The 26522-nt window shown below is 44.3% G+C and overlaps 1 protein-coding gene across 1 annotated transcript in view; it reads right to left on the bottom strand.

The window, feature by feature from the left end:
* Positions 1 to 26522, bottom strand: part of EBF1 (EBF transcription factor 1) — a 479517-nt gene that overhangs the window by 426105 nt on the left and 26890 nt on the right. Inside the window, exon 6 of the mRNA XM_030888673.2 lies at positions 19025 to 19093. Within this exon, the coding sequence (XP_030744533.2) occupies positions 19025 to 19093 (69 nt within the window). The remainder of the gene's footprint in view (positions 1 to 19024; positions 19094 to 26522) is intronic.

Below are 26522 nucleotides of genomic sequence, written 5' to 3'. Positions count from 1 at the left end.
GTTCAGCATTCTATACCAGATCACTTCTCATTTTCATTGCAAATGAAAAAAGTCCACTTCAGAATGATCAGTTTAACTTCTTGGGTCCATAATAGAATCAAGCTTGTTCGCACTTACTTAACCTTAAGATAGTCACAAATTTGGCTTCACTGTGGAGGAACCTTGGTTGAAAACTAGCGTGGTGGGGCACATTATGGAGAGAGAAAAATGAATAACTCGATGGAAGGGTGAATTTGTCATAATATGGAAAAGATAATAAATTATACACAGAATGCAATTTGCTTAAGAAGGAGTGTCTTAGAAGCTCCACACAGGGGCTCTGGAATAGCCCTCTTGCAAGGATGGAGGCTCCAGTTTACGTCAGGTACCCGATGCTTCGAGAGCATACCCTGAATGTAATAAGTTGGCATATTTGCTTCCTTTGTATTATGTCTTCATCATTTTTGTGGATGAAACAATCGACTTCCAACCCCATACCCTATCGTGAGTTTTTTTTATACAGGTGTAACAAAATTGTTCTTTCTGGGTTCCAACACCAAAGGATTTCCAAGGTGAACTTATTGAACGATGGATGGAAATTTAGAACAAAGAAAAGACACACCATATACATTCAAAATTTTATCATTTTTAAAGTAGGATTTTTAAAATCAATCTGATTAGCATTTTTAAATTACTGGACACAGGGAAGAAAGACGGCTCCTGGCTACATTCAGTCAGATAGTTGAATCTAGATAGAAAATTCAAAGTTTTCCTAGCAGCACAAGCACATCAGGCAAGCCAGTTAGACAAATAATTCAGAGGCACTTCCTCCTTCACATCCTGAAAAAGTACAAAGCTTACCCACCCACCCTGAAGTTTACCAGGTAAATGTCTCTGCCTTTGGGGACAATTCTCCTGCAGCCCAGCTGACGAAATGTTGCCATTGGCTAATCTTTTTTCTCAGCTCCACACCCCACAAGTTTTCCCCTTTCTTGGTAGTTCAAAAGGTGTAGCAATCCTGCTCAGGCTTATGCAAAAGTAAACAACACAAAGGTGGTGTTGAAGAGGTGGAAATTCAACGTACTTTTTCTTTCTTTTCGTTATGATTGGTTTTTTTCCCAGACCTGTGTTCTACAACAATGTCTGGTTTCCTTTATTATTGTTTCTGGAAAGAACAGTGCATTAAATTTGTTTGGGGTTTAAATCTAAGACAAGGCTTCCTTAATTAGGACTTACTCTGAAAATTGCCAAGTTCAACATTTACGTATGTCAGTGCCTTCCAGCGAAAGGTAATATTCAGAGACAACTGCTCATGATAAGATGTCTGGAGTTGAAAGAATGTGTGTGAAATTCTCACTGAAAGGTGACTATTGATGCAATGTCTCTGACTTAAGCTAAACAAACAAACAAAAACAAAAAAACCTGGCAATTTTCTATAGTTTTATAACAATGAGAATAAGTTCCATTGCAAACAAATGGAATGCGTGAGCTTTTTTAAAAATAATCTTTTCAAATGAGGTTCACTGTCACTTTCCACTCCAAATGACTACTCTAATTTCTTTCTAAATAATTTAGCATGCTAAATAACGTGCATCTAAATAACGTGCATGCTCACCTCCGGGTTCAGTTCCTGGCCAATGCACCTCATTGAAGCCACCACATGCAATGCTGAACAAGTTTCAGCAGAGCTTCCCTTTCTAGGGCAGACTAGGAGGAGAGGCCTGGTAATCTACTTCTGAAAATCAGCCAACCCAAACCCTGAAGCTCGCAGCGATGGAGTTGTTGTCCACAGAGTCCCATGACTCGGAGTTGACTCGGCAGCCGCTGACAACAGAACAGCTATCTGTGATGTTCCTTGCATGCACCGTGCTAGGCCTTGGTGGTGGTTCACAGTTCAGGGGCTCCCTTGGACCCAAACCTAGAAAATGCAAGACATATCTTCCTGGAGGCTGATCTCACACCCAGTGCAAAGGAGAGCAGAGGGAGACACGGATGGCCCAGAGCAGTAGAGAAGAGCTACTAGAATCAAGAGACTAAGGCTTGGCTGCAGGTCCTGACTCTAAGGCTCATTAGATCTTCAGATAACGTTACTGAGCTTCTCTTGGCCAAGTCTCCTCATCTGTACAATGCAGGGATTGCATTATAATCTCATTCGCCTCATCAACTCAGATGGAAACCTGGTCTCTTCCTACAAGTACCTACATCCTTCTGACAACTAGCCTTGGAGACCCAGCTAGGTTATTTAAGAATCCTATGGAGCTAAACTATGCATTTTCCTAATCCATGAAATGGATTCAGTGGCCCCTGCCTAGCTCACTCTGTTGTCTTAGGAAGGAAACCGCGAAGGGCACAGAGGTCTGTAAGGTAAAAAATGTCCAACCCAAGTTAAGGTCTCTACTTCATCCCTCTCTCTGAAGGTCCTATGTGGTCCCTAAATGATGCATTCCAACTAAATGAAAAGTTGGCCTTGGGAACCCACAGGCCTGGCAATCTGCTTCTGAAGCTCACAGTCTTGAAAACCCTTTGGAGTGCAGCTCTCCTCTGCATGCATGGAGTCACCTGAGTCAAAAGTGACCCTATCACAACTACAGCAGGTATATGAGTGATATAATTGAGAGACCAAAGCTTTTAAGTGTTGGTAAAGACCAATATTTAGCCAAAGGGATGGAACTCTGACAGCGGAATTCCAAGCATCAACCTACTGAGTGGGAAAACCTTTCCTGAACATGCTAGAGCTCCACAAATATTCCTTAGTATTTTAAAACATGATGTTTCATTAAACTGCATGAAGACATTTCTTGTAGAACTCAAAGGCTTACCCAAACGAAAAAGATTATCCCATTGAAGATGGAAGGTCAGTAAGTAAATGTTTTGCCCATGACATAGCTTTGTTCATGATGATAGATGGATAGATAGATAGATAGATAGATAGATAGATAGATAGATAGATAGACAGACAGATAGATGATGGATAGATGAAGCCCATAATTCATTTCTGAAAACATGCACATGATTTTAGGCCCATCAGCAAAAGCACACACACACACACACAAATCCAAACCCAGTGCCATTGAGTTGGCTCAGATACATGGCAACCCAACATATGTCACAGTAGAACTCCACTCCACAGGCTTTCCACTGGCTGACTTTCTGGAAGTCAATTGCTTTCCTCTGAGGTACCTCGAAGTGAACTAGGCCCTCCAACCTTTGGGTTAGCAGCTGAGCACATTAATCTGGGGACCACCTGGGGGTTCCAGGCGAAGCACAAGCTAGCTTAAGAAACCTGTGATGGGGTACACAGAAGATACCCTAGCTAATGGCAGCCTTCAAGACGTCTCCAATCTTCGTTGTCCCACCTTGAAACCACACAGATGCACTCATCCTGTAGAGACTCCGGGTATTTATGTTCACTCTTCTCCAACTACAAATCGGTTTGTGGGAGTCCCCACAACTGAGAAAAGAACATTTTCTCAAGTCCAATTTCAGTCGACCAGAAATCCTTCTGGAAACCCAATGTGATGGCAAAATTTCGTGTCCCCAGAGAATCAGAACAATTGACAAAAACTAACCCATGCCAGTGGAGAGAAGATTCACTCTTCAGCTCTCTGATCAATTTCTTAGTAATATTTAGTCACTGCTACAACTTTCCTTCTGGTTAATTTCTGTGTGCCTTAGAAATAGAATTCATAACCCATAACTCTTTTATGTTCTCAACTTGAAGGGAGCGGCCTGACATACTGGCATCAAACCCCTTCCGTCTGAGGCACAGGTCGAGTTCTTTCCTGATAATCAGAGGGGCTAGGTACCTCGTTCACAGGAGATGCCAGCTCTCGTGATTGCTAGTTCTCATGGTTGCCAAGACACTCTGGGGACATGTGGCTAGTCCTACTGCAGTAGTCACCCTTTCCATCAAAGCTCCTGAACCAACCCAGTCCTAAGTTCTACATGGTCTAGGCGGCAGTCGCAGCCCCGGCAGTACTCTCGGTAAAAAGGGAAAGCTTGATCAAGCCTGTGTGCCTGGGAGCTGACAGATGCCCAGACAGTCCACTCGAAGAAGCAGACTGAAATCAAAGTATGAGGCAGAAGAGAAATAGAGATTTAACACAGTTTCTTAAAAGCCATTATACCAAATTTTCCATATCAAGGAACTGGACCCAATTCTGCCCTCATCCTTTTCGGTATATCATGACTAATGTTGCAAAACATGTTTAAGCCACTGTCTATCAGAAATTTGGGAAGAGAAAAAAAGTAAAAATTCCCAAATAATGTTGAGAGCACCATAATTTGAAAAAACTACTCTTGGTAAACTAAACAGCACACTAAATACAAAAGTAACAAGGGCTGCTCAGACAGACTGCTCTGAGAAAAACCAGAAAGAGCACAGCAACACTAAAACTCCTGTGAATAAGAAATTATTCGAGTATGCATTTGAGTAATGCTGCATTTTAATTTAACCCTTTGAAACATTAATCAAACTGTGGCTAATTATAGAAATTAAAGAATTAAATGATGGAATCTTCTAAAAGATATTATTTAAAAGGCAGTTTATACAATTACTTGTATAGATGTTTGCTTTAAAGAGGAAAACAGTTCTACTGTAATGAAAAGGGTCTTAGAAAATTAAATTAACAAGGGGGGACCAGGCTGATATGAAACTAAATTAGCATCAAATGCAAATTACAGGGTACTTAATGGTAGAAACAGGTGCAGAGAAGAACCCTAAATGAGATAAATGAATAAAACATCCCTCTCCACAAATGTGGAAGCTGACACAAAGTCAATGATATGAATTATTCAGCAGCCTCCACACTGCTGTTGAGGTCAGCCTGCCTTGACCTTTGAAACAGGAAGTAAAATTCAGTTCAAATTTGAGTGACTGGAAATATAACAGTTATTTGTTTTTTATACTAAAAAACCCACAGAATTGCTTTTAAATACAGATACAGGATACATATACATGATAGAATTATAGTTTGGATTAAAGAGTCCACATATAATCAAACTAATTGGTAAACAAACCAGATAAAAATTGTTAGGTAAGAATTTACCCACAAGCATGACTCAATGTGGAAATCCTAAAGAGAAAACGTATCCAAGGCATAGATGCTAGTGGTCTGCTTATTAGCCAAACTCTCTGTGAGAAGAATTTCTAAATATTCGCCCCTGTTTCAAATTACTTTGTTATAAAGATCATTTTAAAAATCAGCCACAGATTTTTATCAGAAATGCAAAGCAATCTCCTACATGTAGGGTAAAAATTAGATTAAGCCCTTTTTTTTTTTAAATCTGTATGGCACGGCTTTTCTCTTTAGGCCCTGATTTGCTAAATGTAGAATCCCACATATTAGTTTTACCTCTTTAAAAAAATACATGAGCTTTAACAAAGAGAATCATTCTCTTGGTGGAATCTCTCGCATGAGTGTAGGTGCCTCTTAGGGCTGGTTTGGTTTGGTTTTCTGCCTTCCTTCTGGGCGTGCTTCAAAAGTATTTTGCAGTCAATGATGGAAAGTACTCTCCTCGTTTCAGATTCAATTTGGCCCTGTTAGAGATTAAGAGAGTATGACAACAAGCCAGATCCTACAAGCTAGAAGACAGCAAGATATAGATGGACTATCGCCCTCGTCCTTCTTCTACAAGCATGGCCTCAAAGATGTTTGATAATAGCAGTTATCTCTGCCCTCCAATCGGTTCTATTAATGGGACCCACCACTTGGCTATCTACCTTTCATCTACCGTACTTGTCAGATAAAAGATCACGTTGAAAGATGAGCTTAATTTTATTTTCTAGATTTAGAGAGAGTTAAACACACACGCACACGCACACACATTTCCGCCATCTAGGCAGGAGCCACAGTAAAGTAGGTCTGTGCCTATAATTACCACATAAAGAAGTTTGAGAAACGCTCCTTCCAAACGTGTTTAGCCAGGACAAAATTAAAGATGCAGGATGTGTTGTGTTGTGTGTTTTGTTTTTTGGGTTTTTTAATTATGATGATGATGATGATAATACCAGCTAAATCACTGCTCGCCCGACATTTAATAAAGGGTGATAGACCAAACACTGCTGATTTGGGGTTTGGCGTAATGACTGACCTGGGCCAAGGCTTTGTGTGCAGAGTGGCTCCCCGTTAAATGAGGGCTCTGTGGAACCAGCTGGTTCTCATTTGGAAACAACTGGTTTCTCTATCCCCAAGTGCTAAAGAAAATAATCCCTGCAACCTATGACTACACACTTTCACGGAGGCAGCAATGAGAATTTGATTGTGGAGATAATTAAAGTCATTCCTGGAACTTCCAAGAAAAGAGGAGGGGAAAAGTGGAGAGGGTAGGAAAAGGAGGGGGAGAAAGAAAGAATAGTCAATGATAGTGTTTAAAATTAAACTATGACAAATTGTTTGGAGTGGAGACGAGGAAGGCAAACCCCCCCACCCCCGCCCTAGCTGAACCAGCTCTGTTTTCTCTTCGCCTCAGCTGCTCGGAGGGGGGTGGGGGGTGGCCTGTGGCGCAATTACAGGGGCCACAGCTCCCAGTGTAGAAGCTTCCAGAGGTTTGGAAGCCAAGGAAGCTACTGGCTACATACGAGGACCGCCACAAGATTTTTTTTTTTATTCCACCTCATATCAAATAGGGAGAGATGGAGCTGGATTCTCTCGCCCCCAGCCTTTCCTGGCGGAACTGACGTGCTGGGGTTCTCTTCCCATGAAGGGCAGGGCGGTGGGACAAAGAAGGTATCAGATACTGGAAGGCACTTGTGTGTATACATATATGTGTGTATGTGCATTTACATATACATTTTTTTTAATGCTCTAGCGTTCCACAGTCAGATGTCGAATTCTAATCGCCTGAATGGCATTGGGCTGGACTTAGGTTGTGGACTGCCTGCACATTTCACAGGCGTTGGAAGGGTAAAAAACTCAAATATGTGTAATCTCGGTCTGTACTATCAGCCTTTAACAGGAAGAAGAGATTGGCTCAATGAGGAGGATTCAGGGCCTCTCAATTAACCTGATTAGTTCAGCACACTGCTCTCATGAATGACACCTTATCTCAAAAATAAGGGAGAACTTCCTTCCTGGCGTAGAAGCAGTACCCCCTGAAGCCACAAAGGTGCAGCCTATCAAATGGGAATGGCATCTGCCTCGCCTCCCTCTTCCCAGCTCACGCAGGTCAGAGGGACCAGCAGACACGGGTGCCTGATTGGATTTTGTGTCCTAAGGACAGGAGGCGAGCTCCCTTCTGCCCAGGTGGCCTTGGAGAAGGCTAGGAAAAGGGATGCCCTGTGGGCAATGGCAAGCCCCTTCTTTCAAAGTCAACCAGGCACATGATGGGATTGGGGAGTGTGTGTGTGTGTGTGTGTGTGTGTGTGTGTGTGTGTGTGTGTTGGGGGTTGAGCAGGAGACAATTCATTAACCCTTCTTTCACCAGAGGAGCATGTCAATATTCTATTTGACTAAATGAAAACTCAGGAATTCTTAAGTGCTCTAACAATTGTATAAAACAAAGACACCACTTAAGCATTGTAACCCTGACACCAATGTCAGGAGTGTCATGAGGGGACGTGGCTGAGTTGCCATACAAAAAGAAAGCTTTCCTCCAAACTATGAGATCAGTTTGCGTGCAAAGGATGTGCTCTGTGGGGTCTGGTTTTTGCCTGCTCGTGTGTGTGCTCGTGCATGTGCGTGTGCATATGTGTGCACATGTGTGTGCATGCGCGTGATGTTAATCCACATTATAGTGTACAATAGACACACTAGTTAACAGAATATATTCCTGCAAATGTGCTTTGTAGGAATGTCAACAGCAGGATTTTTCACTTACTTGTCTGTTCCATGATTTACTAGATCAATTAAACAGTTAGGCAATGAGGAGATTTGCATGGTAATCGTGTGAAGATTAACATTTTTAAGTGTAACAAATTTAATATTTTATCTTGCATTTTCTGTTGCTCATCATTCTTTAATGGCAGCGTCTTTTCACTTCATCGTGTGGTTACAGCGAGCCTCTCTGCGCTGAGGGCTGAGACCACCAGATGCAGCAGCTCCTTGTTTCCAGCACCCCTGCTTCCGTCCGTCCTTTCACAAAAGCACACCCCAAGCGCCTACTGGGAGTCAGGCACTATGCTTGCTGAGTGACAGGGACACACTGATGACCAAAACAAGCATGTACACTGCCCTCTGGGTGTTTCCACTGCTCCATCTGCCTGGGTGTGCTCAGCAAGACCACAAGGGACGAAATTAGACTTCTGTCGCTAGAAAGGGTCTTAGCTTTTCATTCCACCCTCTGTGTTAACAACGGCAGGCACCTTACACCAAACCGATAGTATGTGCTGTGGTCAGTGTTCTTCGTGCATTAACTTGCACATTTTACAGTACAGCCCCAAGCAACAGGAACTCTTAGGAGCATGCCCACTCTACAGAATCCTCGGTGCTACAGATGAAGAAATCAAGGCTTGCAGGAGTTAAACAATTTGCCCACCTTCCCACAGTTAGCACCGGCAGCACTGGGATTCGATCCGAGGCTATCTGACTCTCCAGCCTGTGTGCCTAACCAACTTACAGACTGCCACACTGATGTGAAATAAAACCAGAGTTGCCCAAGTTCCATACTAAAAGCAAGTTACCAAGGATATAAAACAGCACTCTCGTATTTCTTTATCAGTATAGTCTTTGTTTACATTTACTATGTATCCCAACTTAGTCAGTTTTTTGGTTTACTCTGAACCCCTCAACACTCCCTGTGCACAGCATTCCTGACGACAATGTCACAGAGTAGAGGCTCAAAGGTCTTTGCAGAAAGGAAGGAAGGCATTTTCCATCCAGGGGCCTTAGCGCCGTGAGAGACCTCAGAAAGACAGCATCACTTACAAGAAAGTCCCAGGGCAGCGATGACATTAGGACTAAGAATGCACACGGACGATAGTCTGACCAAATGACAACTGCTAACTGCCATTAAATATCCAATATGTAAGGAACCCTGGTGGCACCCTGGGTTAGGCATTAGATGGCTAACCATAAGGTTAGTGGTTCAAACCCACCCGTTACTCCACAGGAGAAAGGCAAGGGAGGCTGCTCCCTTAAAGATGTATAGTTGCAGGAACCCTATACAAGGTCTCTACGAGTTGGAATGACTGGATACAATGAATTGGGTTGGTTTGGGTAAATGTCCTGAAAATACGTATGACTTCTCCCATTTTGAAAAAAGAAAACTGAGCCCCTGAGGCTCAAGCACTGTCAAGGGAAAGGATTTGATCCCATATCCAATGGACTTGAAAATCTATACCATCTTCTCACAGAGATTTCTTTTTGGATTTTAATGTCTGTGCTTTCCCCTAATGATACACACGAATGAATGAATGGTTCCGCCACCAAATCAAAGAAGGTTACAAACAACTCGGCCACTGCTTCAAGGCAGGCACAGCAATTTCTATCACAAAACGGGTAATGACATTGGTCATGTTTTTTTAACATCAGAGGTTAAATACATCTACTAAGCCAACTGTCCAGGTGAACAAGTTTAGGGTAATGCATGGAAAGAACCGATTGTGGGTTCCAAGAAAAGGAGGACAGATGTTTGAAAACGGCGCTCTTACTGAACCATTGATGAGAGGGAATATCAAGTCAGGAGCTAGAAGATGGGGTGCTAATAACCTGCTTTGTCGTGAATTAAGTTGATGGAAATAGTTAAGCAAGTCTTTAGGCTGTATGCCTCAGTTTACAGGTCTGCAAAAGGGAAATAATCTGTGATGAGAATTCTCTTAAATATTAACACTGAAAGTGCTCAGAAATGTTAAAAACATGATTCAGATGTCAGCGAGTGGCAAGCCACGGGGGCCATGGAGATTTGTTTGTTCTACCATGCTCATAAGGCAGGACTGGATGCTGGTCTCTGTGAGAACATGTAGACAGCCAGGAAGGGCCATACCCACCTCAGCAGCCACAAGAAGGACTCAGATTTTTTAAAGGATAGTCTCAGACATGTGCCGTGCAGCTGAGATGAGAATCTGGTTATAGGAACATGCCAAAATGTGAAAAGAAACATAAGTTTTCAACACTTATGATAACAGCTTCTAAGATAATACTGTTAACTCTTAACCAACTTTCTTTCCTAAAAAAAAAAAAAGCTTTCTAATAAAGAGATTGCTGTCATGTCATTGTTATGAAAGAGTAATTGTGTGCACACCAATGTGAGAGTGTGTGTCTCACATGCATGTGCACACACATACATGAGAGAAATCAAACCTGATGCAGAACGAGGACTCTTCACGCTAATACCAAGTTTTGTGAGAGGGCTTCGCCCAACAATTTATCCAAGACAGACTGAAAGTTACATTTTTCAAACATCATTACAAATCAGAAGACGCATGAGTGGAAGACATGTTTAACAGGGGAAATCCTAATTTCAATTAGGATTTCTCTATTGCACAATTAATAAATAAATCACAAGTAGCAAGACAGACTATCTAATGATCAAATCTAGGTGCTTTTCATCTAGTTTGGCTGGTTGGATAGATTAAAAAGCCTTAGACAAATCAGGGTAGCTTGGGAACAGCAAAAGTGACCTTCTAACCCCTGGGAAAGTTCTCAGACTGCTCCTTACACTCAGCTCCTTCCGCAGGCCCAGGCTGGGCGCACTGGCCACGGCAGGCAGCGCAGCCGCCGCTCACCGGGAGCTGACACCAGGAAACGACACAGCCTGGTGTTTCGCTGGGAGCATTGTCAATTCAGCTCTTACTTCTTTTTTAAAAAGAAAAGGGAATGGCATTTCAACCTGGAAAATGTCATGTCATGAGCCCCCCAGGGTCTCCAAGCCCCTCTATCTCCTCCCCCCAGTCCTCCCCCCACCCCCCAATAATGCATACACAGTATCAATATTTGGCCAACTGAGCAGCAAATGAGCAGAGAAAAGTTCCTGGGGGATTTTTGACTGTGATTAAAGGGGCATGTTTTAAACCAACAGGGCAGCTTCCTACAGGAGCCAAAATATAAGACTCCTGCCAGCGCCCCAGAAAACGCACAGAGAGACCACTCGGGGTGAGAACAGCTCACGGACAATTTGGTGGGGCTCCTCTCCTTCTCCCCTGCCCTGGCACTGAGAGTGTTAAAGAAAACGGTGGAAGAACAAGTGAGTGTACAGGGTAGGATTTACTGGCATTTACTTTTCATCTATGGCCCTTCACTCTGTCCTTATCGGGCCTCGGTCAGTCCTTTTCCCTCCTTTCTGTTTCCTGAGGAGCCCCCCATGCTGCTCGCGAGAGACAGAGCCCAAGTGTCTATAAGCTTTCTGTCAGGTAAAAAGAGGAGGAAGGGAAGGAGCCAGAGGAAAGGCAAAGCTAACAGGCATCTATTAGATGTCACCAGGCTTTTGTATGCATGTCAATGATTCAGGATTAGAGTATTAGAAATAATCTTATTGAGAGGAATCAAAAGGCCCACCGAGCGAGAGGCTGTGCTGCAGCATATGGCAAAGGCGAAGACAATAGCTTATTAAGTATGTGTCAGCTAACGCTGTTACTCTTAGATTATATTACCAAACTATGGTGCCTCAAACAGTTAGCGGATGGTGTAGTTACCGAATGCCATTTCAGAGGTTCTTCTGGCATGGCAAGCCGTGCCATGTGCCAGTCTGTCTGTCTGTCTGTCTGTCTGCCTAGTTAAGTCATTGCAAGTAGGGTTTGGGCCCCTGTTTGGAACTAGAAACAAGCACCTCACCTTCAAAGGGGAAAAAAATCCCCAAGGCACAGTGACAACCACTCTGTTCCCTCTGCCAAGCAGATGAACCAGCAGCAGTGTTTGCCTCTCCAGAATCAGTTTCATTAGTTCACATCACTTAACTGCCTACTTGAGACGTGACCTCCCCTGGAAAATATGACCTGAGACCTAGTTTGGGCTTTGGTTTGGGATTTTGTCTGAGTCCCTCTGTCCACTAAGAACACACAGAGACATACACACACACTTTCAGCTTCACACTTTATCAGGGTTAAGGCAATTAAAATTCTATTACAGTAAGTACTGTAACATTAAAACCTCCATTTGCTTCTGGACAAAGGCTTGTAACTGGAGAAATAGTTTGCAAGGGAGATTTATCTTCATCTGCCCACACCTTTAAAGGCAGCAAGCCACCAAAGACAAACCTGTACTGTTCACCATATTTCATGGATTGCAATATGAGTATGTGGGTCACGTTGTATATTGTCCTGGGCAGGCTATAGTTACACCGTGTGTAAAAAGGAGTGGGGTGGGCCAGAGGAGGGAGGGAGACATCACTTCTCATGCAAATCAAGTCCACCAAAATATCTCCTGATACTCAAGAACCTTTAAAAAGAGATTTTTTTAAAGTCTGCTACATTTTTATTCGAGGTTTTGGCAACAGGAGGAAGCAAGGGGAATTTATTAACGGTGAGCTGCACTTGGGAGTTTTGTTTTGTTTTTTTCTCCGCCCCCACCTCCGTTCTAAGCAACGTGTTTTAGAAAAAGTGAAAACGGTTCGAGTCTAGCAGTCTATTCTAATCACATGTGCAGAGTTGCTAAGATGACACTTGACACTACTTTTCTGTATTTTTCCAGAACTGTTACAAAAGCAATGTTACGATGAAGCGGGATACAAATGTGCACCAGGAACTCACACCATCCACACAGCTGGCTCTCTGAAGCGATGTTAAATACATTTCTTGGAAGTCGCTGCCATTATTTCCTTTACAGGAAAACCACTGTTGTTCATTATACAGTGTCTGCAGTAGCATTATACCACGCAAAAGTACTCCACATTATGATATAGTGTCAGCATATTTGAAAGGCTTTTTAATGTATCCTGGTTGCATATCTGGGAATAGCTGATAGCAAATGGAATATAGACTGCTATTAGCTTATTGTATTTGTTATTTTCTTATCACCGTAGCAAACTACACACAAATGTACTGGACTCATCTCATATTCACAATGGCATTATCTGATATGTGATAAAATTTAGAATGATACTGGCTCACGTAAGCCTCTTGGCTAATAATCACAGAGCAATTCCCACTGAGAAAACAAATGTTTAAATATACCAGGGTTAATAAACAACTGGAAATGCATGCTCAGTGTTGGAAGGCTGTCTTAGCACTTTTTAAAAAATGGTGCAAACCTCTCAAACCAACAAAAAGGACAGCACTTATCTTACCTGGAGAACTTTGAAAGGGTAAATCCCCCCTTCCTTTATTTTACCTGGCCCTGGTGGCATGGTGGTTGGCATACTAACAGTATGGTCAGCGGTTCAAGACTTCCAGCCACTCCATGGGAGAAATATGGGACTTTCTATTCCCGTAAAGAGATACAGTCTGGGAAACTCACTCAGGCGGTTCTACCGAGTCCTGTTGGGTCAGAATCGACTCAGTGGCAGTGAGTTTGGATTTTTCCATTTTGTTTTGAGTTATTCTAACTGAGCAATGAAGGAGTAGGAAATCAGGTGGCATAAACGTTTATATCAGAGCTCTGGGAACAATGGTCACACCTCTGGTTCATCGCGCCCAGACACTTTTATATAGAGCCCAGTAGTATGTTTAGTGATTGGTCTTTCTAAAAGCTGGGTGACGACCAAAATAATCATAGTTGAAATGTTAATGGAATGAAGTCACAAAACTCTGGCCAACAGCCTCATTTGACACTTTAATAAGCATGTTATATTTATGTCAGTTGCGCTTTATTTTTATGGAAGAAAACATTTTTTAATTACTTTTGGGATTTATCCCAGATAACAAAATACAGAGGGACCTAGATACCTGTACAGTCTTCAACGTCTATTTCCCCTGACCAACCCAAGGGGTTAAGAAAAAAAAGTGTGACTCATTAAAGCTTTACTGTTGTTTTCCTCCTCTAGACATGGGCCTGTATGTTACATAAACAAACCTACTGGATGCATTTAATAAAATTGGGGGTGAGGGGATAGCTTAGTGATAACTAGTTGTCATTGAGTCAACTTGCCTCACAGCGACCCTACCCAACAGAACAGAGCTGCCCGTGGGCTGCCCAAGGCTGCCATCCTCACAGGAGCTGACTGATTGCCACCGGGTGGGTTCTAAAGGCAGATCTTTTGGTTAGTGGCTGGGTGCTTAACCACAGCACCATCAGGGCTCCTTAGGCTAGTGGTAGAACAATGTGACCCTGTACTTTTTTTTCTGAAGAGTCATTCCACAGCATTAGTACTTGCTAGATGAACAATGCATCTGAATGAAAACTGTTTGAGTAAGCCTAATGTTGGTAACTTTGTCTATCGATAGGATGTGCATCATATGAAATCCACAGGAGAGAGGGTCCATTTCTCCCTTGAAACATGAATCAGAAAATAAACCCACTAAGGGTTATCTAAATGAAAGTCATTTCCATCTGTAGGGGCTTTAGACAACCCGGGGGGGTTGATGGGGGTGGGGGGATGTTTGTATTTGTTTTTAGAAGATCCTTGTATAAGTGTGGCCAGAAGTGTAGCAATTCCAAGAAGACCAAGTTTTTCATCTTACAAAATGTGTGCATATTTGTAAACATTAGCTATGAAGATCTAAATCTTACAGTTAGATATTCTTACACATGGAAAAAAGAGACACAGCCAAGCTGTTAACGTTGCAATAAACAACCCCCAAATCCTTAAAGGTGTATTAGTTGCCAGGTTTTCAAAACGCATGTTTTTAATATCGACTTGAGTGAATCTCAAACTTTCAAATTATTCAAGCTATGTTATGTATCACACGAAACAAGAAGACACAGTCGAGAAGGAATTTCATCGTTAACCATTTCTATCCACTTTTTTAAATTTTTTAAGTTACTTCTTAAGTGTTAAGGATCAACTGTACAGGAATTCAATCATACTCATCCTAAATTGTAAAAGACAAATAAGCCAATCCCGAGCCAGCCCTTGTCTCACCCTACTGGAATTAAACAACTCCAATCTAGCCAGAAACTTGAGGTCTTGATATGAAAGGAATCTTCCAGTATCCCTGAGAGAGAGGAAGAAATGTTTCGCAGGATCATCTGCATCCATCCACGCCATGGCTCAGATATTGTTCGATGACTCAAGGGTGGAAAATTACATACTTTTGTGAAGTAAATCAAGACCAAATGGTGGCCCTAACTAACCGTATGGAATAACAACGAGTAGGCTGAATATATTCAGTGCAAACATTTAAAAAGAAGTTTTTCATCTAGAAAATGATAAGCTTTATATGTATTTATAGATCTGCATACATAGATTCAGAAAAACTGGGTTTCCAATTCAGACCACCCTATGTGACTTTTGTCATTATCATCTTTTCTGATTCTTACAAAGTAAACCTAATTAAGAACCTCCTTCATTAGTCTTCCAGAAAAATTAGCACAGCTTATGCTAATTACTCCTGCAAAATTTAATAAACTCGTTGAAATGGGGATCATCTAATGAGGTTTTATTTATTGAACTAAGAAAACTCCAAGGAAAAGGGTTAGGACACAAGGATATTCAATGTGGTAATAAAACTACAATTTATTCAATTTCTAAACATGTATTTTATTGCAAACCTTTTCAGTTCAAATATGAGTTTCAGTGTGAATATGTTAAATCAATCCCTAACTTAATTCAATACTAGAAACCTTTTTTTTTTTTTTGCTTTTTACCTTAGCAATAATTGCCACACATAGTCCTTTACCTCAACCTTAACGGAATGTGTTGTTATTAGCTCCTGGTCACCAGCTATTAAACATAGCACTTTGGACTTTCCCCATGTCTATGCAGCCCAAATATCTGGATAATTGGACGCAGGCTGGGTTCCACGCTTCTTAATCAAGCTACTTGGCATCAGGCAGAGATATAATCTGGCAGTCAGTTCCAGATGTACACTTCCGACACTTAGAGCAATTTTCCTATAAATATTTTTGAAGTGACTTGACAAATTGTCAGGACTGCAAAAAATATTTAGGATCATTTTTTTTTCTCTCTTACTTTGTCAAACGATATTATAACAGAATGAAGTAGAGGCCTGTTTTGTAAATCACGGCATTCAACTACTGATTTTGTTAATTCCACTTTTTTTTTGATAGAATATGTCCAGCTGATGTCCCCAAATCAGTGGCAACAAATAACACAGCCAAAGTTTTAACACAGAAAAGCGCTTACCCTGCACCCCTGCCATATGACCAGAGAGCCTCTTCTATGCAGCCTATAAATAGTTTTCTTAAATAACACGACTAAAAGTTCTTTGATAAAAATAGCCATGTTCTTCCAAAATCCAAAGGACAAGCAAAGGGAGCAAAAAGTTATCGGTGCCCAAAAGGTGACTACGCATTCCAACAACGCTAACTCCGAGCCCAAGGACTGACCTACTCTCAGCACGGTAACTATAGAGTGTATGCAGCTAGTAGAAACAGTCACTATTGGTGCTGAATGCAGGCCCCAGCCCCTATTTTTACAAACTATGCAGGGATCCACATCCATAAATCTGAAAGCAAATCAAGCTTTAAGCACGTAACACAGAGATTATGCAATCAGTAATACAGAATCAAATTGGAAACTATGAAATTCAAACACAGTTGTAGTCATTCTCTCTCTCTCTCTCTCTCTCTCTCTCTCTCTCTCTCTCGTCTCTGCCCCCTACCCCACTTTGGAACAATTTTACAGTATTGAAAAATCTTTTCTCTTTTGCCGTCTTTGTATGAATTCTTTCCTTGCCGTCCCTCTCCCCACCCGTTGTTAAAAATGGAAGATTCGCATATCCACACAGCACAGACAAGGCTGGAGCTTTTAAAACCTTTGGCAGACTGAAGGACAAATACAATCTGAAAACTCAGATGCAAATAAAAATAGCTAAATGGGGTTCTGTGTATCAGCTGGCATCAGTACTCAAAAAGAGAGTTCACGGGCAATAGCAGCAACAGTCAGCACATAAACATATGTTGAGACTTGGGCAGATATACTGGGGCTCAGACGTTCTCAAGTACTCTCTTAAGAGGCTAAGATTGGCTGCACACGGTTTTCTACTTTGTCAAACCAAAAAGGGGAAAGGGAAAAAAAGTGAAAAGGATAAATGTCATGCACAATATCTCGAAAGCCACCAACAGTATAAAGTGCATACTTATTTTGCCTAAATTGTTTGAACTACCCCAGCCAAGAAAAGGTTTTAAGTACCCTACTGGGACAGATGCAAGGCGGCGACAATAGAAGCCACACTAATGCAATCCAGGTAACACAATCCTGTTTCAAAAACACGGGCCGGGCTCATTACAGTGCTGCTGAGTCCAGTTTCTGCTGCCACTGCAGCCCACAGGACAGGTCAAAATCAAGTGGTATTCAAACCACACTCGTATCAACCTTCGACATCAGTCACAGCTGAAAACCAAACAAAGAACTGAAAAGCTTAACCCATTCACAAGCCAAAAAACTGAAAAATTTTTTTAAAGTGTTTCCATTGCGGGTGACAACGTAAGGTACTTATCGTCATCTAAGCCCAGAAGAGCTACAGCGCAGAACAAAGCGCTTGCAGTTTCAAAGTATGGATAAACACGGGCAGGCCCTTTGATTGGGACAGTTCCTTTTTAATGAATGCAAGAGTAAGAGAAACTAGCTTACAAGGACAAATGGTATTTTAAAGAGACCTATTTAACTGAAGTAAAGAGGGCTGAGGTTGTATTTCTTTGTGACCTTATTCATTTTAGCACTTGGCCATGGAGGCAAACGGCTGAGGCTCACAGATACCCAAGCCATGTGAATTCTCCATGCAGCCCACGACCCAAAGCCACACGCAACTCTCCTAGGGTTTCCTGTCGAATCAAATGCTTCCGCTCGCTTATATTCTCCTTGTTTACCAAGCAAAAGATAGGCATTTTTTATGAATCATCTGAGTACAAGCTGCTCGTTTAAAATATTTGACTTGGATGTAAACTTCATAAAACTACATGGCAATCAAAATTGCACTTAAGCCTGTGGAATCACGTAAGTTAAAAATCAACAACCAATCTTTGACAGAGATTATGCTGAAGCTAAACGTGGTTGCTGTTGTGATTGCTAATGGGGGTGGGGAGCAGGGAGTAAACTCCAGTCTGAAAGCAGTGAAGACCGAGAAAGATCATTTCTGTCAAAACTCCGCATTACCAAACCCCCAAAAGGAGCCCTTCATTCAGTCCCTGATCTCCTCAATGAGGAATCGGTCCATCTCCGTGCCAAGCCTCTCTTTCCTGCTAGTGGAGGGTGCTAGCTCTTTCCTTAGCTGACAACTGACAGTACCTATAAACCTTCCAGGCCATTTAATTCTCGATGAGTAATGCTATGTAACAAATGGTTTATCATACGTGTTTCCATACAATGAATTTCAATAATTAAAATGTAAAATGAATATTTGGAATGCGACTTTGCATAATGGGTGCACACCCTGACTGGAGATGGTGCCGAAGAACTAAAGCAGATTTATTGTCCTACAGTGATTTACTTGGTCGTGTCCCGATTAGTAATATGGATCTGTTTAAAAACACAATAATTAAGACAAGCAGAACAAATTAATCAACTTACAATACAGTCTGTGCTACAATCAAACCCGGGAAATCACAGTAGAAAGTCTTGGTGCACAGATCTCTTTTAAAACTGCTTTTATGCATAAATAAAACCTTAAAATGTAGATGGATTACGTCCAACAGAACTACTGTAGCTAAAAGTGATAATGATTCAAACATTTTTCAAATAAAAGTTAAATATTTATAAGCACCCAACCACATTTCATAAATCACAAACTATTATTATTTTATTTCTGAAGCTTCCTGGCACAGCATGAGGACTGAGCCACACAGAAAGTCAGGAAAGGAAGAGGGAAAAAAATTACATGGATATCGCTTGAGAAGCGTGAATCAGACACGGAACTGGAGCAGTCCAAGGAAAGGCCTTCCAATAACATTCCACATGGCTTCCTCTGGCCTCGCAACCGCCCGGCGCAGCTTCCATTGTGCCCAGTAGTCACATCTGGGCCACATGCATTCCGAACCCTTGCCCAGGAGCGACACAGGCAGGTGTTTCATTATAACGAGGAATAAGAATCCAGTGAAAGAAGAGTGGTCCCTACCTGTCAATTATCACTGGATCTGAGGGAGTCTCATTTCGGTTGCCACAGCTTTTCTTGTCACAACAGCGGCTATGGAGCAAAAACGAAAAGGATTTAGTATAACCATTACAATGTAAAATCAGCAGTTAGGCAGGCACAAGGTTCAAATTGCCGGGTTGCAAACGCTAGAATGACCACAAAAGCCATACCTGGCAATCAACGGATCCCAGGGACAGAAAATTCTATTTGGGTCACCTATGGGTTAATGGCCAGGCTTAACCTCTCCCTGCACAAAGAAGGAGGGCGAGGCCAGGAAAGGGGGGCCTCTCTCCAAGCCACAGCTGACAGCCCTCAGATGGGGGTCTCCCCACCACTGCCTGAAGTGTTGGAAGGGTTCGCTAGAAAATGTATTGTCATTCTCTCTACCCAATGAGCACATTCGGGCTGTGGGTGGCTCACGCTCTTCCCTCAGGAGTGCAGGAATTGTGTGGGGCTCCTCAGTAGTGAGGTGTGAGGGATTTCTCCCCCTCCAGTCATTTTGTGCTAAGTGGATTCTTTGTCCTACTCCTTTCCTCTTTAATGGCAGAAGTTTCCCTCAACCACACACAGCCTTTCCAAACCCCTGCAGCTTGAACTGTTTACTTGTGAACTGTCTTTATGGGAATAAACGTGTGCCACAATAATTCAGATGAGGGAGAGGCAAGAGAACAGAAAGAGAACTTGGAGGTCCATACACCCCCTGGCTTCTATGGCCTCCCCTGGCCACCAGGTAGGTTCCCTGGCAGCTGAGTCCAATGGTTAGCACAGACCTGGTCGTGGCCAGTCTTCATTCAGAGACAGCAGCTCTGGCACGTGGAAGGGCCCACTACCAAAATCTCACCCTGGCTCTCGTCTTATGCCTGCTGTTTGTTTTGTTGGGGGGGGGGTTGGGTTTTTTAACTGAGGTGTTTCTAAAAGGTGATAAATTTATGTTTTTGAAAATTGCCCATGGTCAACAGAAGCCTATCCATCTGAGACTTGTTTGCAAAGAAAAAAAAAATGGCCACTGGCCAGTGTATACCGACAGGCATGCTATAGAAGCACATGTTTGATCAGTCAATGGTGCGGGGGTGGGGTGGGTTATCCAAGGGCTTAACTTTGTCATGAGCCTCAAAAAATCAAAAATCAGGCCTTTCTCCTTCTCTCTCTCTCTCTCTCTCTCACACACACACACACACACACACACACACGGTGAATCACGGCACCTAAATTTAGTTAACTTCATTTCATTTGCAGGACCAGAAATATACCTCTGCCTAGGGAGGCTCTTGCCCAAGTTGGGAAGTTTCCCCTGTGCTGTAACTGTACATATTTCTGACAAGAGAAGCCACTTCCAAACTGGTCCTCATTTGTTTGTCTCTCAGATCCCCAGAAAACAGTAGTAAGGATTGACATCTCCTTGTCACAAGGTCTAATTGCAAGGTTGGTAGCTCAAACCCACCAACCTCTCCACTTGAGAAAGATGAAGCTGTCTGCTCCCATAAAGATGCTCAGTCTCGGAAACTCAGAATCAGCTCAGTGGCAGTGGGTGTGATCTGGGATTTATCAATGCCCCAGCCCAAAGTCACTCCACCCACCTTGTGGCCTGTCCCTTTCTGGTTCAAAGGGAACCTGTTGCCTGCAGACTTATTGCAGTATCTCAGGGGCAGACGACGAAATAAGAGAGTGAGGCGTTCAAGAGCAGGAGGGGGAGGGGTGTTTAATCTAGTGATAGTCTAGCACAGTGGTTCTCAACCTTCCTCATGCCGTGACCCTTTCAGGCAGCTCCTCATGTGGTGGTGACCCCCAACCATAACATTATTTTCATTGCTATTTCATAACTGTCGTTTTGCTACTGTTATGAATTGGGCGACCCCGTAAAAGGGTCATTCCACCCCCAAAGGGGTCACGACCCACAGGTTGAGAACCGCTGGTTCTAACTGCTGGTTAAGAAACCTGGCTCTGGAGTCAGACAAACCTACTTTCATCCTGTTTTATTTTTCGCTAGAGAGCTTACTGCCTTATATTTCATATTTGTCTTTTGTCGTAGAACCAGAAATGCCTCCTTTGAAAACTTGCAGCAGTCATTATTTCAGACCCGGGGCACCAAGTTGGGGTCATAAAGGCTGCTGGCCCTCCTCTGCACGGCCTGAGCCTTCCTCCTCCTCCCAGTGCGGGGAAACCCTGCCCTCTGCTTTGCAGACTGAGGGCCAAGTCTGCCAGGGGAAGACCGTGCGCAGAGCCCAAGGCCGCAGAAGCAAGGAGGAAAACAGACAGGAAGTCTATTTCTCCTCCATTTCCTTGTTCAAAGCAGCAAGTGGGCAATACAAGCCCCTGGAGACCTTTGTCCTCACCTCACTACAACCCTGCCAAGACTAAATGCCCTCCCGGGGCCTTCCAGCTTGCAAGATGAGAACTGTGGCCTGGCATCTACACCTCACGCCTATCCAATCCCCTCTCCCTCGTCAGAGCCAAGTGTCCCCCTAACATGGACTCCTGCAGGGACCCCCCCACCCGGCCTTCTAATTCTCCTCCAGAGCCCCTGAGACAACCAGAGTGATCTTTCCAAAGAGTCGATGGGAATGTGTCACCTCTGAATGGCCTCCCACATCCATAACGGAACCATGATGTCAGACCACCTCCTAGTCTCCTCCGATGTGTCCAGGTCTGGCCACACAGACCTCTTTCAAGTCCTCTGATGGGTCATACTCCTTCAGACCCTGGAGCCCAAGGTGGGCTGACGCCCCTGCTTAGCCGGCTCCCGGGTTCACTAAGCTCTCCTCCCCTCCAGACCTCAGCCCTCCTGCTGCTATTGCCTTGAGAGCTTTCCTGGAGGCCCACCTTCAGCTCAGGTAGCCTCCTCCTCAGGGTTCCGTGAGGGCAATTTAACACCACGCAAATGATGTTACATGCAATTGATGTATTTTGGGTTGCTGTCTTTCTCACTGCCCCTTGCCCCCTCTTATCCGTATGTCTTACAAAGGGAATAAGCTGCCCGTTTCATTTACTTCACGGGGAGCACAAAGGGGCCTAGTGGTGCAGCTGCACACCAGAGAGCAGCGGTTTAAACCCAGCAGCTGCTCCGAGGGAGAAAGATGTGGCGATCTGGTTTGGTACAGATTCACAGCTTTGAGCCGCCTCTGGGGCCCTTCTACTCTGCCCTCTAGGGTGCCTAAGACTTGGTGTTGACACAAGGCCTGGGTAGACCAGAAAAGCGCAAGGATTTGATTGATGGGTGGGTGGGTGGGTGGGTTGGTTGGTTGGTTGGTTGGATGACGGACTGAAGGAAGAAATGACTTCGTGAATGACTGCTACCTATGGGGGGCAAGTTACCGTAATAGAATCCCGGGGAAAGAGGAGGGGAGCACATAATGGAAGCCAAGCTGGCAGGCAGTGCTACATCCATCCCAGGCCCCACACCACTCCCCCCAAGCAGGGCGGCAGCACCAGGTCTGCGATGGGGCCTCTGATGAGGCGCTGTCCTCACTGGTTTAGGGGTTCGTCGCTCTGAAAGAACAATACTCACGAGAGGAGCCAGACAAAGGTAAGCATCGAGTCACGGGAACCAGCCCTCTCTGCCGGGCCCTGAGAAGCTCAAGAGCAGCACACAGGCAGGCAGGCTAGAATAACAACACAGAGGGACCGAAGGGGCTGAGAAGCACTTAGCACTCACAGGGAAAACTTCATCAGAGTAAAAAAAAAATGTTTTCATGGCCCAGCATCGTGTTTCCAGTTTCTTGTCCAGTTTTGCCCTCATAACACGGTCGTTATCCCCAAGGGGAGCTCTCGGCATTCTGCTCTGCACCCCCGAAGGCTACAAAACAGTGCCTACAACACGCCCCGTTAAAAACACGGACTCCCGTGCAGTCCTGACCAGGAGCCGTTTGAGCGCGTATACACTATCGTGGAAAGCAATGATGTCGACTACATTGTGAATTGGGTAAACCAAGCTGCACAATAGTCTGCTTGGGGTGGTCCTATTTTTGGAAGAGAAAAATTTCCCCAAGCACCCCCCACCTCACTGACTCCTCTGCACATATGCTGTCAATTTAGAAAGGCCTTGCCGGGGCCCGCACCCGGGTCCTCAATCCCCTCATCCTCAGTGTGTTGCTCCGAGCGCTACACTGTTGCTCACGATACTGAGTCAACTCTGACTCGGGGCGATCCCGGGTGTGCAGACAGGAGCTGCTACCCAGGCTTCTCTGAGCGGGGACCTTTCAAAGCAGATCACCAGGCCTGACTTCCTGAAGCGCCTTCCGGATGGGTTTGAGCCAGCACCTTTGGCTAAAGTGGCCAAGTGCTTCACCATGTGCCCCACCCCAAAACGCCTCCATCGTGCCCACATTATACTTGATTTGTGTTTGTTTCTGTCTTTATTGTCTGTCTGCACACTAAGCCACCAGCCCCACAAAGGCAGGCCCTAGACTGCTTTGCTCATCTCTGTAGTCTCAGCACAACAGACAGAGGCTGCCTCACAGTAGTTGTTTGAAGGAACGAAAAGACAACTCAAAAGCATTGCCTGCAGGAATTGGAAAGCAAGTGGGAGCCAATGGAGAGCGCATGCTTGATCTTCGCACTTCCGATGTGCTCTGCTTTGTATTGCAATATTGCTCTCCAGGAACGAAGGCAAAATAAGGACAAACACCAAAGTCCCTGTCATCCAGTTTATTCTGACTCCAGGTGACCCTACAGGGCAGGATAGAACTGCCCCTGTGGGTTTAAGAGACTGTAACTTTTTATGGGAGTAGAAAACCTCATCTTGGTCGCATGGAGCACCTGTTGGTTTTGAACTGCTGACCTTGCAGTGAGCAGCCCAACCCACACGTAAGCACTATGTCACCAGGGCTCTTTGAGGGGGAGGTGGGGCTTCCTTAAACTGAGCTGAAGTCTATCCTTGAAGCTTCCTGGCCTTCACTCCCCAGAGTCAGGCCCAGGAAATAATGTCCTTCCTCACCATGAGAATCTTTCATGCTAACAGGAGCTCTCCCTTCTCTGAACGGCCCTAATTCTTTCCACTGAACTCAGGACCGAACAAGGTGGATCTGAGCCTCCACCACACTGGGAGCAGGCCTTAGCCAAGAAGGCTAACGTGAAGGAGAACAAATCTACTATCTCTAAGACAGAAGAGGCTTCATCCTAAACCAACACAGTATATGAAACAGATTCTAAGACATCTAAAGAAAGAAGTTACCATGCAAAATGTTTACATCCATTGTCAGTTATGTCGTCATCAGTGTGCCGTCTCTCAAAGCAATGTTTTCTAGGCTCCACCATCTGTGTCATGGCACCACAGTTAAGGGCTCACCTAATAACTGAAAGATTAGTGGATCAAACCCACCCATTGGCTCCACAGAAGAAATGACCTGGTTAACTGCTCCCATAAAGATCACAGCCGATGAAGCAGGTCTACAGTGTCACACAGGGTCACTATGAGTCAGAATTAATTCGAGGGCACCTGACAACAACAATAACAACTGTGTGTGCCAGACAGAGTTGGCATGTCACCTTTAAGTCAGCTGGGAGTGTTTGGGGCTTGGAGTGTCCTGATTCCCGATCACCAGAGCAGAATCCCACCACTATTTTATATCCCTCCCCAACTGCAGCCCGTGTGACAGGGACACAGCATGGCAGTCACAGGGGCAGGTGCCCAGCACCTGATGAGATGCATACACTGTGAACTCAAAACAGCAGCCCTTCCCTCCGCGGGATGTTGTGTCTCCGAAAACACCTGCACATCCAGGGAAAACAGATGCTGGCGTCTCTTCCTTAGGAGCTGACTCGCAGCGTCATAAATCAGGGCAAGAAACTGCCAAGTGTTGCCTGGCGGTGGGACCTACCACTCCTCTTCCCCGGGGCAGGGGGCATCTTCCTGTAGGAAGAGGCTCTCTCAATTGGAGAAAAGTGCCATTCCAACCTCTCGGCTTGAGAGTGCTGATCAAGATCTTACCTAATGTGCCAGTGGCTGGAAAAGAAGACATGTGCATCTGAATCAGGAAGAATCAGAGTCATACTTACAAGGATGACTGGATTTAAGAGAATGTGTCACATCAACCGACACGTTCATCATTTCCTTTTCCCCGAATGCCCTGAAATGAGCTATCTGTGTCCTCTTAGTTCAAAGCATTTGAGCCCTCAAGCCCTCCCCTGTCTACCTCACCGCAGACCCTCCCCACCACTAGTTCTGTCTCTGTTTTGTGTGTTTAACAACTCTGATGGTTGGCTGCTAACCCAAAGGTTGGTGGTTCGAATCCACCCAGAAATACCTGACAATCTGCTTCCATGAAGAGTACAGCCAGAAGACTCTCTGGGCCTTTCTGCTCTGACCCATGAGCTCGCTGTGAGTCAAACAGACTCCATCACACCTAAAGAGGGATCCCCAGCTAATCCTTCCCTCGGTCTACACACAGTGCCAAGTTTTCCCATTCTTAAAAAAAGCAAATAAAACAAAAGCTTGATCCTTCTTTTCTCTTGAATTAGTTTCTTCAGTGCCAATTTTTCCTCTTCCCAGAGTCGCCACCACTCTTTGTCACCAGAACCATCATCTTTTGAAGGAAGCTGGGTTCTAGGCCTCTGCCGAGACTTGACCCTTCTCTGCAAAGCTCTCCTTCTGGCTGCTTTCCTCGGGCTTCACGGCCATCTGGATCTCCTTGACAACTGTTAGCTATGGACCACTGCCCCTCTCTGAAACACTCTCCTTGTATTTCGATGCCCCGTTTGTTCAGAAGAAGCCCTGCCAGTGTAGCGGTTATGCGTTGAGCTGCGAATTACAAGGTCAGCGAAGAATAACAGTCTCGGAAACTCACAGGGACAGTTCTACCCTATCCTCCGAGGTCACTAAGAGTCAGCATTGGCTCCAACTGTGTGTTTGGTTCCGTTTCGTTTCGTTGGGTTTGATATGCTCAGAGTTATTCTTTTGAAGTCCAGACCTTGCCCTCCCTCCTTGCTAAGGGTGAGGATTCCACAAGCATGTATCCATAGTCGCTCCTCGCCCAGTTTTTGCATCTGCATCAATCTCATTCATCCCAGGCCCTCAACTCAAACCTTTGGAGAACAGCCTCTGAGGTCACTTTCACCTTGACTCTGCCCTCAGCTCTAGCCCCCAGGGCCAGCCACCCACAGACCTCTCTCCTGAGAAAGTCTGCCCGAACATCAAGATGCCAAACATTTTTCCATCACCCTCTTATCTCTATCCTGGCCCTCCCATTTCCGCTGCCACTGTTTGTGGCTGTTTGCTGGTGAGCCTATTTCAAGTCACAGTGGCTGCATAGGACAGATTAGAACTGACCCCATCGGTTTGCTAAGCTGTAATCTTTATGGGAGCAGTGTGCAGCTTCCAGGTGAATTCGAACCTCCAACCTTTCAGTTCGCAGCCAAGCAGTTAGCTAATATGCCATCAGAGTTCCTTCGTGGCTGCTACCCAACTACAATATAACCTCCCTCCTCTAAACAGCGTAGTCCTCTGCCTCAACTTCTCTTCACGGTTAATTCTTTCTCCAGTGCA

Source organism: Echinops telfairi, unplaced genomic scaffold (genome assembly GCF_000313985.2).
Source record: "Echinops telfairi isolate 266 unplaced genomic scaffold, ASM31398v2 ScPeMD7_7469;HRSCAF=8507_0, whole genome shotgun sequence".
NCBI lineage: Eukaryota > Metazoa > Chordata > Mammalia > Afrosoricida > Tenrecidae > Echinops > Echinops telfairi.
This window is presented reverse-complemented; position numbering and strand designations above follow the sequence as displayed.